The 20,687-nt window shown below is 35.2% G+C and overlaps 1 protein-coding gene across 1 annotated transcript in view; it reads left to right on the forward strand.

Moving 5' to 3' along the window:
- Positions 1-14,819, forward strand: part of Dhx15 (DEAH-box helicase 15) — a 51,987-nt gene extending 37,168 nt beyond the window's left edge. Inside the window, exons 7-14 of the mRNA XM_004624531.3 lie at positions 1,010-1,096; positions 2,083-2,232; positions 2,610-2,718; positions 3,349-3,540; positions 6,285-6,407; positions 10,589-10,779; positions 12,803-12,972; positions 14,081-14,819. Of these exons, the coding sequence (XP_004624588.1) occupies positions 1,010-1,096; positions 2,083-2,232; positions 2,610-2,718; positions 3,349-3,540; positions 6,285-6,407; positions 10,589-10,779; positions 12,803-12,972; positions 14,081-14,198 (1,140 nt within the window). The 3' untranslated portion in view covers positions 14,199-14,819. The remainder of the gene's footprint in view (positions 1-1,009; positions 1,097-2,082; positions 2,233-2,609; positions 2,719-3,348; positions 3,541-6,284; positions 6,408-10,588; positions 10,780-12,802; positions 12,973-14,080) is intronic.
- Positions 14,820-20,687: the final 5,868 nt, after the last annotated feature.

Below are 20,687 nucleotides of genomic sequence, written 5' to 3' on the forward strand. Positions count from 1 at the left end.
GGTGTCATTTACAGTTTCTATCCATGTCTAATCTTCCCTTTACAAACTGTAAAAGCTGTAAGAGCAGACTATATCTGATTCATCTTATGTGTCACCTGCTTGCATATACATGCATTGCCAACTGGGTTTCGGTAATCTGTTCCTGAAAATCAGATGCTCTGCATAAAAATACTCACAAGGAGTGCCTATATCCTGTTGTTTTATTTTTTTTATTTTTTCTGTTGATTTAAAAGGGGGAAAAATTGTATGTAATTCCCATGACTCTAATAGCCAGTTTCCCAAAACAGCTAAAGTACAGTGAAACAGCTATATGCAAAAATAAGCTATCAGGATAAAATGTTTATAAATGCTTTGAATATTATTCTTTTAGTAAATTGATGGTTTTTGTTATTTTTGTATGCAGTGACACTTTGCATGTTACCCCTTTGGGATTGTACACTTTTTAGATTTACTTACATTTGGTTCTGACCTTGCTGGACTGTAATTTGAGTTTTTTTCCCTTTGTGTTATTTTGTTTAAAATGGTTTTATAATATGAATATTATAATTAAGTAACATTTTCTTGTAAATACGGATGAAAATGTTGAAAGAAGTACATGTGTGAAGTTTGAATATTAAGAGATTCTGTCAGGTGTGGTTTATCAACTTTTTGATGCTATGTATCTATTGAAAATGCAGTGTAAAATGGGCATGGTGGTACATGCCTGTAATCCAGTGCTAGGGAGGCTAAAAACAGGAGGATCACTGCAAGTCCAAGCTGCACAGTGAGACCCTGTACCAAATACAATGAAAATAAAATGCAATGTAGTTGAGTGATAATTGAAGTTATGATAGCTTTCTTGCAATAAGAAATTGCTGTTGTGGCTAACATCTAGCTTGTCTCTAAGCAGTTGTCAAGTCCTTCTGTTCATTTTGACAGTTCTTGTGTTAGTGAGTCAGTGATAATTGAGAATATCATGGTAATGTTACTTGATTTGTAATACAATTTTGTATGCTGTATTTTTAAACAGGTAGTTGTGTCAACTAACATCGCAGAGACATCTTTGACAATAGATGGTGTAGTGTTTGTGATTGATCCAGGATTTGCAAAACAAAAGGTATACATTTTTGTATTGTGGTTGGATACTTGTAAACTAAGTGTGAGTCTGACAGTATTTACAACCCATTTAATGGCTAAAATTAATTTTAACAATTATTTGTCTATTTTGCTTTATTTTCTGATGACTGTGAGCCTTTTATTATATTCTAGGTGTTTAATCCTAGGCCTTTATTCAGCTTTGGTTCTTTTGCTATCAGTTTCAATGTACTACTGGTGGGTATTTTGTCTTATATGCTTATTGAATGGAAATGAGGCCCAGTCAATCAGTCATTTAACCAGAATTATTTCTTCTGTATGCTAGGCATGCTCCTTTTTTTTATTTTTTATTTATGAGAGAGAGAGAGGGGGGGGGTGGCCAGCTCAGCCCACCAGGGGGCGGGGCTGGCTGGCATGTGGTGCTGAGGGATTGAACCGCGGTCCCTGATGCTTTGCTAAGCTTGTTCTAAGTAGGTGCTTTAGACCACCGAGCCATCTCTCCAGCCCTAGGCATGCTTCTTAAATAAAGATAATATGTGTCTTTTTTTTACACATCCTTTTGTTGAACTGATTATCATACATAGGTGTGTCATTGACAGGAAAGACACATCTGTTTCCTGTTAAACTAAAAGCATGTACCTGACTTCTTAGAAGCTAAGTTTAATTTGTTTTTCTTGATGGTCATCCTTAATATCAAATGTTGAAATTTCAAGTTTCTTTTTTGTCACGATCTTTTATTATCCCACATGATAAAAGGGTAGTTATTTTAAATTTGCAGGATTAAGATTACATAAACCATCTGTGTGTTAGATAAGAGCCTTTTTATGTTAACCTGAAGTCTTTGGAAACTGATCGAGTCAGAATACCTGAAAGAAAGTTAGCTCACAAGATAACAAACTGGTGTTGATCATTAGTATTACTTTACCATTAGTTGTGGGCTTTAGGTAACTTGTATTGGAGATTATTTGGTTTTAGCTGAAGATTCTTATATTATTTTCATTCTAATAGGTATACAATCCTCGAATCAGAGTTGAATCCCTTTTGGTGACAGCCATTAGTAAAGCTTCAGCTCAGCAAAGGGCTGGTCGAGCTGGACGTACCAGACCTGGGAAATGCTTCAGACTTTACACAGAGAAAGCTTATAAGACAGAAATGCAGGTAAGGTTCCTTGGAGTATGTTACTGTAAGAAAGTTTCTTCTTTGTTTGTTAGAGCTATACGCTCCTTAGGTATTTTCCTGAGTGAGATTTATGGTGTAATCTACCAAGGCAACTCATTTTCTCCCCTGTCTCCCTCATTTGAATTGACGTGCATACCACTAGACAGTTTGAATATTACAAAGGCAGTTTGAAGAAAGTGTCTTGATTTCTCTGTGGTGTATAGTTCATAAATATTTTCCTCCTCTGGGACAGTGATGTAGAAGTAACTCCAAAGCAAACAGCTAAAGAGCCTGGAAATACAGATATAGAATCTCTATAGGGAGAATTAAGGAATGTTTAATGTTACAAACAGATGTTTTTGGGTTTTTTTTGCTAGGATAACACCTATCCTGAGATTCTGCGGTCTAATTTAGGATCAGTAGTGTTGCAGTTGAAGAAACTTGGTATTGATGATTTGGTGCATTTCGATTTTATGGATCCACCAGGTAAGATTTAATCAAAGTACATTTTATCAGGTCTTTTAACCAGACTAACTAAATCCAGTTCAGTGTATGTGTTAAGTATATTTAACCTTTTCTTTGTGTATATATCAAGGCCTCCCCTTAAAAAAAAAATCACCTCATTTACAGTTACAAATTCAATTTAGCAACTGTAGGAGGATGTGTATACTCTTCAAAAATGACAGTTTAAAATGAACTCTATCTTACATAGTATCATTAAACTTTAAGCTGGTGACAGCTATTTTAGCACATAATGTCCTTCACCTATTTAGAAGTTACTCCAGCAATTTATGTTAATTGCATTATCATCTGGGTATGAAAGTGAGAATTAGATTTCCTTATTTCTCTTACAGAAAAATAGTTTGATGAATACATAGATGGTTTAACATTCACATAATGTTTTAGGATGAAGGTAGTTTAACTGCAGGAGAAAGTTTTGCAGCTTTGTATGATTCATTGTTTACTGTAACTGTATAATCGAGTTTGATGACAGTTTGAGTTTTGAGTTAGGTCCACTATAGAATGAAAAATGAGATTGCTTATAATAGTTTGTACTTTGTCAACATTTTTGCTTGCTGAAGACAACTTGTCTAATAAATTGCTTTTTCCTCCTAGCTCCTGAAACTTTGATGAGAGCCCTAGAACTTTTGAATTATCTGGCTGCTTTAAATGATGATGGAGATCTGACTGAATTGGGGTCCATGATGGCAGAGTTTCCCCTAGATCCACAGCTGGCTAAAATGGTTATTGCAAGTTGTGACTACAACTGTTCTAATGAGGTCCTATCTATTACTGCTATGTTGTCAGGTAATAGAGGGAAAGGAACTAAAAAGAGCCCAGCTCGTCAGAGTTTGGGTGGACTTCATTTTTGTTTTTTAACTTCTAGTATAATAGTGGATTTTATAGTTGTTTTAAGGAACACATTTTGTTTTCTAAATAATTTTGTAAAGATTGTCCTAATAACCTAGTACTTAACACAAAGTAAGTCTGTGCAGAGAACAGTAAAACATCGGCTCTCTTTGAGTGCAAATAAAAACTACAGTAAATTTGAGTCCATTTGTAACTGAATTTTTCTATAAGCCCATCTGTGCTATCTTTGAGGTTTATTATTGAAAGCACAAGAACTTTGTTCTAATACTTCACATAATTCAATGAGCCTGTGATATATTCAGATTGAGCCTTTTTTACATCTATAAATTTGTTTCTCTGATAGTTAAACATGAATTTCAAATTTAGTATCAAGTAAATAGAAATAATGATGTCTAATTTTAGGCTTAATATCTAATACTGATATTCTTTTACACTGGCATAAAAAAGGTAGTAATGTATATCTGATAGCAAAAATCGATCATATTTGAAAATTGGGACACTAAGTTAAGGACATAATGCTGTTTTTAATAGCAATAAAAATTAATCCACAATGAACAGTAACTTGGACATTAAATTTTTCTAAAACAAGAAGAAATTTTGTTAATGAATGAGTCTTAACAGCAAAAAAATAGGAAACAAATTTTTACTGACGTGTTTTGTACTACTAGTTCCAGTATGGAAAAGAACTGATTTCTAATTGCACAGTGATCTATTGCCTTGATTACTTAATGCCACAAATAGTTTAAAATCTCCTGTGGGATTAAAGGATAAATTGAACCTTTTTTTTTTTAAAATTACTGCATAGTTTAGTTATATGGTATACTTAATGCTGTGAATTTTTACTTAAGGCGTAGCTAAAATGTTTTCTTGCAGAGTTATGACTGATCAGACTCAGAGCAGATGGGCAGGGCAGTATTGAGTCACTTTAATTGAATTTTAGTCTCACTTGCGGAGGTGGTGGTAGGTTGTTGTCTGCCTTTCTTACGTATTTTGTTAGATTCTCTCAGTTGTATTTCTAAGATTTCAGTTTTTAGGGAAAATGTGAGGCAGGATTTAACCTTCTACCTGCTCAGGTTTTATTTTCTAGGCTTGTTACAAAAAAATACATACTATTAGGTTTAGAATAAATATTAGCACTTTAAAACTTAACACCATGATAAGGTTGAAATTTTCCAGTTGCATATCATTCTCATTTGTTATAGTTACCCAAAACATAGAGTTTATTGTGGTTACAACAGATTGAGCATTTATCTCCAATAGTTTTAAGCAGGCCATTTGTGTAAAGTGTTAGATAAAGATTTAGGAAGATGTAGAACAGAAAGTTCATTGAGCTTAAAAATTAAGCCTTGTGCTACTTAAATACATTCTCAAGTTTTGAGGTACAAATCTGAGGCCTTTTGGGGCATTTAATTCCACTTAACTCTGGTGGCTAGTTTACATTAACATTTCAGCTGGGAGAAGTTTCTGCACTTTATGAAATTACCTTGCTTCAATTACATCAAGCAAGACTAATAATTACTGCGATCATGTTTCATTGTCTTTATTGGCTACTTTGGCTTCTTTAAAGGGGAAACTGTATGGGAAAGAAGAATAATATACTGTATTTGATCTTGTTGTGGATTATTCCCATTTTCTTTTATCTGAACTGACTTGATTTTTTTTCATTGATAAATTTTTAAGAGCTTTAAAAATGTGTTGAAAAGTCCCAAACTTGTTGAACATTTATTTTCATATTGTTTTTTATGCTTATGGAATTGCTAAAGTAAATTAAGGAAAGTTGTATTTCAAAAAATGTAGTGCACACTTTGTAACAACTTAAAATTTTTATGTACATTAATGTTGAGGCTCTAAACTTTGTAGTTACATATTTTGACAACCCTTGAAATACTGCTTCAAAGTGTCAATTTTTAAAGTATTGGATTTTGCTTTTATTTTGAGGGTTTGATTCAAGTAAGTTTTTTAAAAAAAACTTGGGGCTTAATTTACTAATCTTAATAAAATGTTGGAATACTAGGCTGAGGTTCTCAGCCGTTTTGGAATACAGTATTCTTAATTTTAAGGCGGTTTAACCTTCCACCACTGCTGCTATCATCAAAGCCAAGATTACTTGATCCCTTTTATGTTTACATATGCTTCTGCTCACCGGTGCTAATAGTGATACCCACCAGTTGGTAATAGCCACAGAATTAGGGAAAAATTTGATAGGAATGTGGCAGTGGACTGATAGCAAAGTTTTTTAGACCTGCAGTGGGCAGCTGTAGCTTCCTAATTTCGTGGCCATTCAGTGGGTTGAATGCAAGGTGTTTTGAAAATATTACACTGAATTAAAAGACTATTGAGGCCATAATTCTGGTTATTGGTAGAGCTATCAGCACTGGTTCTTGAAATAAGTTCAGCTTTCTAGTATTTGATGGCCTTCAGAATAGCTGTTTTGATGCCTATTTTTAGATCTAGTTAAAGTAATTAGGTACTCTGTAGCTTTGAAACCCTCTTGTCTTGCAGATGTGGTTAGGTGTTGATGTACCAAATCAAGGTAGTAAACAGTCCAAGATGCAGTTGGAGGCCATCCTGCCCTGCCCTATGCTCTGTGAACTGACCTAGCTAGGCCTTGTTCCTCTATCTGTGAATGCGTGACTCATCGATATGGGCGTTTGTGTTGGGCCCATACCAACCTTGTTTAGTCCCACAGTGTTTTGTTCGCCCCACGGAAGCCAAGAAAGCTGCAGATGAGGCCAAGATGAGATTTGCCCACATAGATGGAGATCATCTGACACTGCTGAATGTCTACCACGCTTTTAAACAAAGTAAGTGTAAATTAGACTGAAGGCACTCTTTTGTCTAAACTGTCACTTGCAGCATAGAAGATGTTTCTTCATTTCACTTTCATTTATTATCTGTGACAACTTTACATTAGAAACCCAGAGGTACTTTAGAAAAACTCCTGACTAGCATTTAAAGTAGAAATTGCCAGTCTTTTTCAAAATTGTTTGTTTATAATCCAGGAGGAAAGCACCTCTTACAAAAAGTTGAAAAACATACTGTGATAAAAATAAAAAATCTTGTATGAGTTTGCCAATTGTGTTGTACTTTTTCCACATTTCCATACATTTTACATTTATGAATTGTTTTTTATTGGTTATACAATCATTACTCTTAATATTATCACTAAAAAGTAGCTTTTAAACTAAAGTAACAAATTCTTGGCTGGGGATGTAGCTCAGCAGCACAGTGCCTGCCTAGCAAGCGCAAGGCCCACAGTTCGACTCCCGGTACCAAAAGAGAAAACAGTAAAAATAAGACCAAAAATGTCCCTTTAAAAGCTAGTAAAATCTGCAACAGATTTCAATGATAATTCTCATCTATGATTGGTGTATAAATATGATGGGGGAAAGTTAAACTCTGTTGGTATAAGAAATGCTTTCATTATTGAAACATACTATTTTCTTGGCTATAAAATTTGTAGAGCTAAAGAAAAAAAATATTCCTTAGTGTGGGAGTAGGTTTAGTGGAATAGTCATTCACAGAAGGTAGGAATGTGAGTTAATGTGATTTCTGTGAAAAGCACATTTTATGTTATCTACGTTCTTTAAAATTTCATGTCCTTTCACTTAGAAATCTTAATTTTCAGTCTTGCATGGACTCAGATATGCTGATTTTCATCTCAGAATTATTTACCATACTTAAAAATTGATAACTACCTAAATGCCCAGCAATAATGAAATGATTCCATATTTACTATAGACACATGGTGAACTATTCAAGCTTTAAATCATTTTTTCAGTATTTAGCAACCTGAAAAAATGTTTACTAGTTATTTTTCAATGACGATGGATAGTATTGTAATAAGTTCTTTCTAACTGCTTAATTTGAAATATACCATTTGCAAAAATTAAATGATAGGGCAAGAAAGACAAATGAATTTATCAGAATCTGAAAGGCTTGTTTTTTTCCTCACATATTCTTAGCCTAACTCAGTGCATGATACATAGTCAAAGACTGATAACCAGGCATACATTGACACCTTGTACCAAAATGTGACCGTATAGGTTCTGTAAGCTTACAGTTTCTGCTAAGGAGAAATTGTTTCCACATTTGTAAATGTTAACATGCAAAGTTTGCATTTCTCAGAAATTTTCCAACTTTGTTTTCTTTTTAGTTGAAGGTTAGTGCATGGTTTTACTTTGGAATGTTTGTTTCATCCCTCATGTCCAAATATCTATAATAAATAATATTAAACACCCCTGTTCAGTTCTAGAACCCTTTTATTCCTGTTATATGCCAAGCTTCATACTGGGTGACCAAGAGACATGATCTGTTACTAGACTCTGAAAACTTGCTTTTAAGATTAGGAGAGACCTTGAAAAGAAACTGGTAGCAAAGAACAGGTTTCAGGAGTGTCCTTTGTGCTGTTTTAAGTGATTACTCCAAGATTTTAAAGGAACAGAATGTTTTTTACCCCCTCATTGTGCAAAACATCTTAAAGGTTTTTTTTTTTTAATTAAGGAAACAGGGCCTGCCTGATAGCTCAGTGGACTAAAGCACCTGCTACTGGGGTTCAGTCCCCCACATTCTGTGCCAGCCCCGCCCCCGGGGCTTGCTGAGGGTGATTGAGACTGGGTGTGATGGCACATGCCTGTAATCCCGGTGCTTGGGAGATTAAAAACCAGGAGGGTTATTACAAGTCCCATGTGTACAGTGAGATCCTGTAGACCCTATACTAAATATATTTTTAAAAAATAATGTAAGGAAGTATTTGTCATTTAAGCTTTTGAAAACTAAGAACAGAATTATATTTAAATTTCATAATTGTGTTTGTAAGTGAAAATTTAAGATTCGTAATATTTTGAAGCTGTTCTATAACATGGGTAAAAATAGCACCTGAAATTAGAAGAATTCGATATATAAGACGGTGAAATTATTAATTATGCTTTTTTTCTACATAGCATGTTACATGAAAATATTAGGCATCTACAGACACCTTACTCTGTCTTTAAGAAGAACAGTCAGGAGGAGTGTGTCAAATTATAACAGTACCATCCATGCTGTACTTAACATTTTCCCCCCATCATCATCTTCAACATGTTTAGTTACTAAATTATTTTGGTTATTTTAATATTAATATTGTTAATATTAACTATTAATATTAATATTGTTTATTTTGATATTAATATTGTTATATTGGTTCCTGAACTTAATTCTTTCCACAACTGCATGATTCTGGTTACAACTGAGTTGTAAGCATGTCTCTTAACACTGCAATATACCTCTATGTGTATAAAATCTGTATACATCGTAGGTAGGTAGGTATACAGTATCCACCTTAGCTTAACTCAGTAATTTTCTTCACTTTACCATCCTAAAAAGCGATACACATTGAGTGTATCAGCAAGCAATTCAGTTACAACCAGAATTGCAGAAAGAATTAAATTTGTGAGCCAAAGTACAAATGTATATGTTGTCTTTTGGCTCGATACAAGCTATCAGCATAAATACCTTTGAAGTATAACTTAACCATGGATGTTTTATAGTTTATTTTTAATGTTGTGATGGGCATTGAAATTTGTTTATATTGTTTAAATGAAACATGTATTTCTTGTCCCCTACTTGCTCCTCTTAATTTGTGTAAGGGGAATCCATTTTGTAATATGGATTTAACATTTGTTTCTGTAGAAGTCTTTTGTTTCTCTGGAAGTCTTTTACATTATTAGTAGATTGGTAAAATGTTAAAGATAAACATGATTTTAATGCTTTTCTCCCTTTTAATTTTTTTAAATCATTTATTAATTTGATGAAGGGTCTCACTACGCAGCTTGGACTCGTAGTGATCCTTCTGTCTCAGCCTCCCCAGCACTGGGATTGCAGGTGTGCACCACTATGTCTGTTTTCAGTGGCCAGAATGGCGCCCCAGAGTTCTGGGGCTAGCATGGTATGTGATACCCAGTATTGAACCTGGGTCCTTGTGCTTGCCAGTCAGGTGCTTAGACCACCAAGCTATCTCCCTAGCTCTCCCACCTTTTTTTATAATAATCCTCAAGCTTTATTTATCAAAGCATCTATGATGTAAATGATGCAGTTTTTCTTTGTGACCTGTCTTTGAGACATAAAGGTGTCACCATAAAGTTGTTTTCACTGTGCTACAATTTGAACTCTTTAGGTAGGTAACACTGGGTCAGTAAGATTATCAAGGACCCATCAATAATTTTAATAATGCCCATACTGAACATGCATAGAGATAGGCCTTGTCTATTGAACATTTGTAGGGCTTTTAGATGTCTTTATAAACTTCATTTTTATCTTAGACAGCTTATAAATTGCTGAGATGCTTGTGTCACTCAAATTTAAGTTCTCTAGGGTGAGGGGACTGGCTCAGGCATCATTGGAGAATAGTACACAAGTCATGGAAAGCTTTATTTTATAGTAAATGTCTTTTTATTGGAAATGAGCAAGATGGGGGATTTTGCCAAATTCCCCACCCACCCCCACCTCCATATCTATTTAATTTTCTTTTAATTTTTATTTGTGTGTGTGTGTGTGTGTGTGTGTGTGTGGCCAACTCAGCCTGCCTGGGGGCGGGGCTGGCTGGCATGTGGTGCTGGGGGATTGAACCGTGGTCCCTGTGCTTTGCTAAGCTTGTTCTAAGTAGGTGCTTTAGACCACTGAGCCATCTCACCAGCCCTCCCCATATCTATTTAATCTGTTAGAATCAGCCAGGTAGATATTACTGGGTAAATAATTCAATTTACTAAGAACAGTTGATTTAGAAAACACTGTTTTAGTGTCCAGTAGCCCAAAACTTTAGTCTTGTTTCTAATTTTGAACCATAGTTCAGTATTTTTAGGAAAGGTGATAACATTGTAGAAAAAAATGATGTGGGTAAATGTTTTAAAATTATTTAGCTTTACTCTTTATAATTTCCTTTTAGTTAGAAAATTTTGCTGTGTAAATGGTTCATGGTCCTCCTTTTTTCTTTCCTCCAACTTTTTAGATCATGAGTCGGTTCAGTGGTGTTATGACAACTTCATTAACTACAGGTCCCTGATGTCTGCAGACAATGTGCGCCAGCAGCTATCTAGAATTATGGACAGATTTAATTTGCCTCGTCGAAGTACTGACTTTACAAGCAGAGACTATTATATTAATATAAGAAAAGCTTTGGTTACTGGGTATTTTATGCAGGTATGTGGATAATGCAGGAATATATAATTAGGTGTTCTCATGATCTGATTTCTAACACGTGATATTTCTATTAAAATTACTTGAATCCATTTAAAATGAGCTAAGAGCATCTACAAAATGTGGTCTTAATGTTCCATCTAGTTTCTTTGAATGAATTAATGTAAATTAGATTTTTTTTTTTTTTCTGGAGCCTTATTGAATACTTAGGCTATTTTCAAATAATAATTTTGATAAAATTTATTAAGGTCTCCCTGAATCTGATTGGATATACTGTCTTAACAGAGCTCTAAAAGGAACTAGTTGATATGAATCCAGAAAAACTATTTTTTTTAGACGTACTCCAAGTTTAGATATTCACATAATAGATTTTATTTCCAGTTCTGAATAGTAATCATTCTTCTAACTAAGGTCCTTGGGCAGTGCAGTAGTTAAAAATACTCTTTTGAGGATAAGATTAAAAATAATTTAGTTCAAGTGTGGTATATTGGAAGCTATCCGGACTGGAATATTGCCAACATTTGTTTTAAATGATACAAAGCAGAAAATTACATTGAAAGGTCAAGAAAATATTCTGGTATAAATTTTCAGAAATACAATCCCTTACTCTAGTTGGCATTAATTTGTTAATTGTTTACTTTGTTTTCTGCTGGTTTATTCTGTTTCTGTCTCTGGGTATGGCTGTGTCTGCTTAAGCAAAATATGACCAACCTCTGGGCCATTTTGGACTATTACTTAGTGTAGAACCTGTGAACCCAAACATTTCAGTTCCAGAGTAGGAAGTAAGAGCAGACCATGAAGTATCTGTTTTCAAAAAATACCAGCAAGAATATTTTTATACCACTTGATCTTTTTCTTTATTAATAAGAATTTGATGAATAATACAGTTGAATATGATGTTTTTCTCCAGGCTTTAAAAATATATAATGAGGGCTGGCCAAATAGCTTAGCAGATTAAAGAGCCTGCTTAGGCAGATACAGGAGCCAGGAGTTTGATCCCCGGGCCTGCCGTGGTGGTGTGTGCCTGTAATCCCAGCTCTTGGGAGGCTGTAAACAGGCAGATCACTGAGTCCGATCTAGCAGTGATACCCTGAACACCCTGTGGATCCTTCCCTAAAATATAAAAATATACAAAAGAAAAGCGTATGTAATGCTTAATTTGACAGTGTTCTTTAATTTTAATATTAAAATACTGATAATTTGTTCTAAATAGAATGAGGTACATTACAGTACCTGGTACCTACTGTTTTCTTTCTATTTATTTTTTGGCGGAACCAGGGATTGAACTCAATCTCGTGCACTTGCCAGGCAAGTGCTTATTCTACTGAGCCATCTCCCCAGCCTCTTACTATTTATTGAAAAACTTTAGTTTGTTTTCTGTTATTCACGCATGTTCTTTATGCATGGAGTTCTATAATTGGAAAGGGCAGACTGTCTTCTGATTCTGTTTGCTAACTAAATATTGAGTGTTACCAATCAAGGTGTTGATTATTAAAAGAAATAGAGGAAAGAATTACTTTTACTTTTTACTGTTGCTTATTTTGGAGGGTGGGTTACTCATTTTTGCTTTCCTTAATTTTTACTTCAGATGTGAATCTGGTATTTCTTCCTGTACTCCTTAGTTGGCACATGGTGCTAAGCACATATTCCAGTCTAAGATAGGAAGGGCCAAATTGTAAATACTAGGCTCTTTGAATCCATTAAAGTACCTATCACAACTTTTTAACTGCTTGCTTAGGTAATCTGACAGCTGTCGTAAACAAATTTGCCTGTGTTCTGATAGAGCTTAGGAACATTGAAATTTGAATTTTGTGTGATTTTCATGCTTCACAAAATGTTTTTCTATTTTATCCCCTTCAGTCATTTAAAGATACATAAACCCATTAAGATGTATAAGCCATACTTGGCTCAAAGGCCTTACAGGCAGTGATGAATACAGATAAAATAGAATATAAAGCAAAATGTGAGAACATCTGCTTTTTTCTGTAACTAGCACATCAGATGCATTGTATTACTGTGTTTTTAGGTGGCACACTTAGAACGAACAGGACATTACTTAACTGTGAAAGACAACCAGGTGGTTCAGCTGCACCCCTCTACTGTTCTTGACCACAAGCCTGAATGGGTGCTTTATAATGAGTTTGTTTTAACAACAAAGAATTACATCCGGACATGTACAGATATCAAGCCAGAATGGTAAGCATGTTTTTTTTGTTTTGTTTTGTTTTGTTTTTATTTTTGCAGAATCAGGGATTGAACTCAGGCCCTTGCGCTTGCCAGGGAAGCGCTTATTCCACTGAGCTATCTCCCTGGTCCCGGGTTTTGTTTTGATAGTTATCAGAGTTACTATTTTGCTCAGAGTAGACTCTTACTCTACTACGCGTCATGACGTCTTCTCATTGGGGAGCTTAGTTTTCTCCTGAGCTATAGATACATATTTGTGTGTAGGCGCGGGGAGTCGACCTGATTTATCTTTTAGTCTTTCCTGGGCGAAGAGATAGTGGGCTTTGGTCTGGTCAGGATTTTTATTTGCATAGAATTTCTCCTAAGACATCTTCTTGCTGCTGTGCTTAACTGAAGTCCATGCAGTCGTCTGGTTCCAGAAATGTGTCTTGTGTTTTATTTGTAGTATTAGAATTATTTGTTGGTGTGCAAGCATTAAAAATTACTACCTTTTGTATCTTAATGTGCTAGCATTTTTAGAAAGTCTAATTAGACCAGTCTAATGCACAATTACTCTCTCCCCTGTGGTGTTCTGTGTCATTTTTATTTATTGCCAGAACCCATTCTATATGTAATGAAGGGAAGTGTCAGTCAAGAGCAGTGGGATTGAAAGCAGTTATTTTAGGTGGGGTCACTTGCTTAATGTTGTATAGGGTTTTTTTCCCTGATACCAATTTATGACTTTTGACACTTAAATTTTGTAGAACATTAGCATTTTATTTTGAATGCTTTATTAAGAAGAAAATTATATAGCTAACTTCAGAAGCCTTAGAGAGGCAAATCAAAGTAGCATGTGAGAGTGAAGAAATCAGTGACCTTGTGTGGTCTTACATGGATTGTGTTAATTTACAAGAAAATGTTTTTAAAACAATGGGAGATTCTTTATAAAGTATGATAAATTCAGTAGAAAATCCTTAAGGAATGACGTTTGTAAAAGTTTTAGTTTAGCTTTTGTGATTTTATCAAATGTGGATTTGTAGATTTGTCTTTATTAGTGTGTTTATGATTAATGCCTACCATAGTAGTAGATCTGGTACTTAAGGTAAATGTTAATTTGGTAATTTTTCCCCCTTTTGGACAGGTTGGTGAAAATTGCCCCTCAATACTATGACATGAGCAATTTCCCACAGTGTGAAGCAAAAAGACAGTTGGACCGCATTATTGCCAAACTTCAATCCAAGGAATATTCACAGTACTGAATTCAATGCTTAGAACTGAAGTTATTCAGAGGACAGCTTTAAAAGATGAATGAACTCAAAAGTTCAAGTTGTGCTCTTCATGTTGGTTCAATAATGGCCTTTATTTGAAAGCTTTTTAATTTTTCTTTACAGTAAATATTCCATTCTGATTTCATAAATTAAACATTTATGCCTCCCTTTTGTGTTGACACTGTAGCTCATACTGGAAAAGTCGATCAATGTTTTGCAGTTTATTGAAAGTAGTTCTATATATAACAATGTTATAAGCATTTCTTTAGAAATGGTTGAAAATGCTTCTAAAATGTGATTATCGACCATGGTATGCATGATCGTTGTAATTGTTGACATTCCTTTTAGAAGTTGTGAAATGTTACAACTTGTGCTTATGTAGACACAATCTTCTGTCTCAGTACAGAGGCACTGACTTCAATAAAGTCTATTTATACTAATTTTGGCCAAAGCCCTTTGGTATCTTTATTCTAGTTTCTATAAGTACAGTTGCTTTTCTTCCCATGTGTGGGGCTTTTTCTTTTTTTAATTGTAATTATACTATTAAATATTTTAGCATCTTTCTACAAGGAGTCCTTAGATGAAGTAGTCATTAAAGCGATATTTTTAAGAGCACAGTGTACTGCTTTGTTAGTTTAATCAGTATGTGATCTAATAGGGTGAAGTATATAATATCTTTTGAAATAATGATCCCAGAGGACAATAACGAAAAAAGTTTCTCATATCTTTCTTGAGGCTAATTTATTGTTACCACATTTTGGTCAGGTGTTTATTATCCTGAGGTAAACATTTTAAGTACTGTGGCCTCTGAAACGTGTTAATTTGTATTACAATATTGTATTTTAGATCTCAGTTTTACTCAGTTCTCATTGTTGGAAGTTCTATGCAATATACAAAGCAAATTTTGTAGTTTGTTAAAATGAGAATTTAATCTTCAGTTTCCTATAACAGCATAGGCAAGTTAACCCTTTTAAAACTAAAAATGAAATGTTTGATGTGGCCCATTATAGTTGCTATAATAAATCACTTGTTTTCATTTAAAGACCAAATACTGTACTCGTTAATGTCTGAACTCCCTCTTCTCCCCTTTTAAGTTTTTTAACGTGATATAGGAAATTTGTTCTGTGTCATTGAAATTTAAATACACCTGGGGAAATTTTTTTATCATGTGACATGGGTATTAGTTGGGCCAGTTAGCTCTTTGAGGTTGTTAAGACACTATATTTTATTATGGGTAGATCCTGTTACTAAATGAAATCTAGTGGTTTGGAAGTATTGGTGTATTTATTTAAGTTCCTGATTTTGATCCTATAGAATAGTTTACAAGTTAGGGCAATGTTTCATATTATATTTAAATGCTGTTTCATTAATTTCCAGAAATTGGAAGTGTTCTTTCCATTGTGTAAGTGATGATCCAGCATTGCAGACAGCTGCGTGGGAGCAGCAACGCAAGCTACACCTGTTTTCCCATTGTATTGTCCAGCCACAGCCTCTAGTTTTGCTAGGCACACCTTACCTGCCCAACCCTGGGAATTTCTTACGGGTACTGGCACAGTTACGGCTTCTCAAATTTGTTTCCAGCCCCTCTATCTTACTGATTGGGCAGCTGAGCAGCACCAAACAAGTTAAATTTTTTCCCATTCACACACAGTTACCAATACCATGTAATTCCATTGTAGTTTTGAAGAAGAAAATTAGGTTTTAAAATAACCTCCAACACTATTTGGAAACTATTTTTGAAGATTGTCTAATGGGGCCTCTTTCTTAGTTCTCAGCTTAGAAGACCTGAGCCCTGAGAGTTGGGACTGCTGGGAATCAAACCCAGGGGTTCATGCATACTCTGCAAATGCTGCATGCCAGGTGCCTGTCAGGACTATGGTACGGGGAGAAAAGGTTACCAGTCAGGGTAACTGTTGACCCTGCAAAAGTTAATCAACACAATGTAGGAGAAATGCAACTAGATGAAAAGTGTGTCAGTGGTGGCAGGCCTTTGGCATGTGTGCTGTCACAGCCATTACTGAAAACTCAGGTTTGCCAACTGCTTATATCTGTTGAGCTTAAATCTACAAAAACAACATCTCACATATGTTTTATGTGGTATATGACTCAGCAGCTCATAAGGAACCCACAAATTTTCTGGAATAATTTTAATGGCCACTTTTTCTCTTAAGATTCTTTAAGGAAAACAATTCATCACCTCTGAAGGTTGCTTAATAATAGTTCTAGTGATGCTGAACTAAAAATGTTTCTCAAAAATAACTTGTAATTTTTTCTTTTGGATCGTAATTTATAAGATTGTTGGCCATTTAGATTTTTGAAATTAACTTTCATGTTTCCTTTTTATTTGGCATAAGTAGCCTGTTTTCTTTTTTCTAGCATGGTTCAGGATATCCTGAGCATTATGGGTTAACTGTAGTGGTGTTATCTGGTTTTCAGTTCAAACTGTGGTGTAAGTCAGAGGGCTGGAATTGAACCTGAGTAGCAAGACCAGGTCTGCTGCTGCTGCTGAGAATGTGATGTAAGATTACATTAATTTTTCAAGCAGCCAAAGCACACTTTGGGATCCTACTAATTTTACTATAAATTTTAAAGCACGTAAATAACGTACAAGTTTTGATCCTTGTGGTTCAAGGCTGAGAAAGCACCTTCAGTAGAGTGTTTTGTTAACTTGATTCTGTTGGTATCCCAGCAGTGGTGGGAATTTGGAAACTTCATTGTTTGCTTTCTGTAAATTGTCTACCGTGGACTCAAGACAGTTTATTTCTAGGGCAGTGGCACTCAGCCTTGCAAAAGCAGACCTTTTTGCCACCTGTTTTATTAATTACCAGAATGTCAAACTTGTAAGTTACCCTTGTAAGATGTTTTGGATTTTTTTCATTACTACAGGGATTTTTTGTTTTAAAAATTTTTCAAGACTATAATTAATACTGTTGTAAGTTTAACCTGATTTGAGAACTGGTCATAAACATGGGACATTCACATTTGTGTAATGAGATAATTTTTAAAAAATTGTTTGCCCTAAAGGCAGTTTTACTTTACTTCTCCTTTGTAGAATTTTTAATTTGATTAGAGATTCTAACCATTGTTCATTTTGTGAACAGCTATTAAAGGCATTGTGTGAAGTAGTGGGGGCAATCTAAAATTAGGATCTATTTGGATGTCCCTCTTGGAACAGGATATTGAACTCGGGCCCTTGCACTTGCCAGGGAAGCGTTTATTCCACTGAGGCATCTCCCCGTCCCCGAATTTTTAAAAGATAAAAAAGAGGACTGGGAAGATAGCTTAGCAGCATAAGCACCTGCCTAGCAAGCCCAAGGTCTAGGGTTCAGTCCCTGGTACTGCAAAAAAAAAAAAAGGTACAAAGAACTGTAATATACTGTAGTAAAGTATAGTGAGTCATTTTTTAAAAAGATAAGAGCTGTTGGAATTCAGAAACAAAAGATTGGGTAGAATTAGACAAGTCCCAAAATTCACTTTCTCACAGCTGCCAAGAAATTGCTCTAAGTCGCTATGTTAAGTGGCCCATTATGAGCCATTGGAAGTTGAATTGCCCTGGGGTCATGTCTCTGGTTCTAGTTAGTATGTCTGGTTATTTTTTAACAAAACTAAAAATCCATATTTCTGTGTAAGATGTCCCTACTTGAAGGTTCAGGTGATACTTACAGTTGGATTTAGGACTTTCAGATAAAGTAATCAGAAAGTTTGTGGAAAAGGTGATGTTTTACAAGCAACTTTTATTGGGATTTCAACACTATGTTCTGCCAAGATTTGTGAGTTAGTGATTTAAGCTTTGATGTACTTGAACCCAGTGCCTTCAAACTGAATTGTATCTGTATCCCCTTCTTCCACTCCCCCTTTTTTGAGGCAAGGTCTTGCCAAACAATCCAGGTTTTCCTTAAGCTCACTGTGTAGCCTAGACCTGCCTCCAGTTTGTAAGAACCCTCCTGCCTCAACCTTCTGAGTGCTGAAATTATAGGAGTGAACAATCACACAGAACCCTAGCCTTTTGTTCTTTTTTGTTTTGAAAGGTCTTAAAAAGTTGTCCAGGCAGGGCTTGAAGTACTGATCCTCCTGCCTGAGCTTCCAAAAATGTTTATCAGCACGTCTATCTTTATGGTATAATTTACATATACCTTCTTAGTTACATAGTTTGATAAAAAAATTGACAGATATATTAGTTATATAATTAAATTTTTATCAACCCCAGAAAAATTATCCTGGTCCTTTTTAGATAATACCTTCGCCTTTATTATTTATTTATTTATTTCAAACCAAATTGGTAGGACAGGACAGTTTCAATAATTAACACATTGCATACATTCTTCCTAGTGGTTAATTGCTATACAAGATGTGAACATGATATCCTATTTACAAACACTATTAGATCAGATCCCTCTATTCATTAAGAGAATGTAATTATATATCTATCCTAACCACTTTGAATACACAGATACAAAATGGACATTCATCTTTATCCCCTTTTTTTGTTTAAGTTCCGTTATTTGAATATCATAGGTGTGTAAACTCAGCAAAATATTCTAAAAGAGTCCAGTAGCCCATAATAGTATTGGATCTTCCGCTTGACTGACCATGTCAGAAATTGTTGACCTGAGTCCCCTACAGCTCAACATAACACCATGGCTTTACTTCTTATATTTTGTTTTTATACTTTTCTGCTGGATGGTTAAGACCAAGGTAAAGCAGGACCTGTGCAACAAGAGTTGTAGCTTTTGGGTCTGATAAGGTCAGTGAAATCCCCTCAGGATTTATGCTGAGATCCTGTACCTCAGATTGTAGATCCTTTGTCAGTACAGCCATGTGGATGAGTCATGGCCATTGCTTGGCCATTGTGCTCTCTGTGAAAGCCTGAGAGAATGTTTTCTCTCCATGTGACTCTCCTTAGGCATACTCTACATCATCGATCACTTTCCTCTTTGGCCCCATAATCTCCTTGATCAGAAAATTTGGGACATTACCGAGTTACATGACATTACAGTACAAGTTCTCATATGTCCTGAGTCTTAATTGACCTTAGAAGGCTAGGGCCAAAATGTTGGCTTTCCTTGTAGCCCTCCTTTTTCTCTAATTTTGGTCTGCAAACTTAGGTTGTTAACCATCCAGAAGACAAGCTTATTGTTATTACCATACAACTTAGGCTGTTATGCTTAACCTCACTATCTGTCTGAATATCGAACATCTTAGGCATAACATGGAACAGGTATTTTTCATCATAACTTGGCAGCCACTGAACTTTTTATTACTTTAGCATTTTCTAGAAGTTCACAAATGGAATTGTGTTTTGTGGCTAGATTCTGTTGGTATGTTTTTAATACTTCTTAAATTTATCAGTGAATTTTTGCTATTGAGTAATATTCCATTACCTATATGCATTTGCCACTTACAAGTAGACCTTTTTTGCTTTTGACCATTACTAGTAAATCTGTGTGCATACAAATTTTATGTGGACACATTTTTATTTCTCATGGGTAAATAATGGAATCAAGATTGCTGGAGTATTTGCTAAATACATGTTTAACTTTATACAGACTGCCAAGTAGTTTTTCAAAGTGCTCTTCCGTCAGCAGTATTGTGTTTTGCCTCTTTGCATCCTGGCCATCATTTCATAATTGCTGCTTTCATTTCAGATTCTAGCCCTTTTAGTAGGTGTGTAGTTTGCTGCATTGTAGTCTGTTTTCATTTCACTTACAACTAACAACTCTCAGATGTCTTTTTAGGTGCCATTTTGCCATTGGTACGTTTTAGCTTAAGTGACTGGTCACATACTTACCCTTTTATTGTTGAGTTTGAGTTCTTCATGTAGTCTGAAGTATTGCGTATTTTGGATCCAAGTCCTTAGGAGGTAGGTGTCTGGCAAGTGTTCTAAGTTACTGCCTTCCCTGTTCTCAAGAGTCTCATTTTGAAGAGTAGAACTTCTAATACTGGTGAAGTCAAATTTATCTTGTTTCATTGTGTTAAGTGGTTTATGTCTTTCATGTTAGGGCTACTTTGGGTGGTGAGGTACTATGACTGCTAAATGACCATTGGGCCAGCACATGTGTCCTGGGTAGAGTAGGGGCACGCGAGGCTCTGACTTCAGGCTGGGATTGAGTTGCAAGAGGTTTGAAGTTTAAGATTAACAGTGAATATAAGTCAATACAGAAGATGAACTGCAGAAGGAGGGCTTAGTGAAGCCACTTAGAGCAGATACCAAAATAACCCGGAAGGTGAGTTTGAACCCAGCAGGCACAGAAATGTGGAGAGCTGAGGTAAATTAGCAGAATAAAGCAAAAGCGCATCACATTCAGCTGGTTGGTGTAGGATGTGTATGGATGCGTGCTGGTTGTGTATCTAGGCTGCAGCTTAGTGTTATTGGGACTCTAGTTGTCACTCCAAATGAGAAATGGCATAGATTTTGAATTAATAAGGTTTTGTAATGAAAGTAGGGAGAGGTAAGACTAGAAGGTAAAACATTTAGATCAG

This window comes from Octodon degus, unplaced genomic scaffold (assembly GCF_000260255.1).
Source record: "Octodon degus isolate 3935 unplaced genomic scaffold, OctDeg1.0 scaffold00006, whole genome shotgun sequence".
In the NCBI taxonomy this organism is placed as follows: Eukaryota; Metazoa; Chordata; class Mammalia; order Rodentia; family Octodontidae; genus Octodon; species Octodon degus.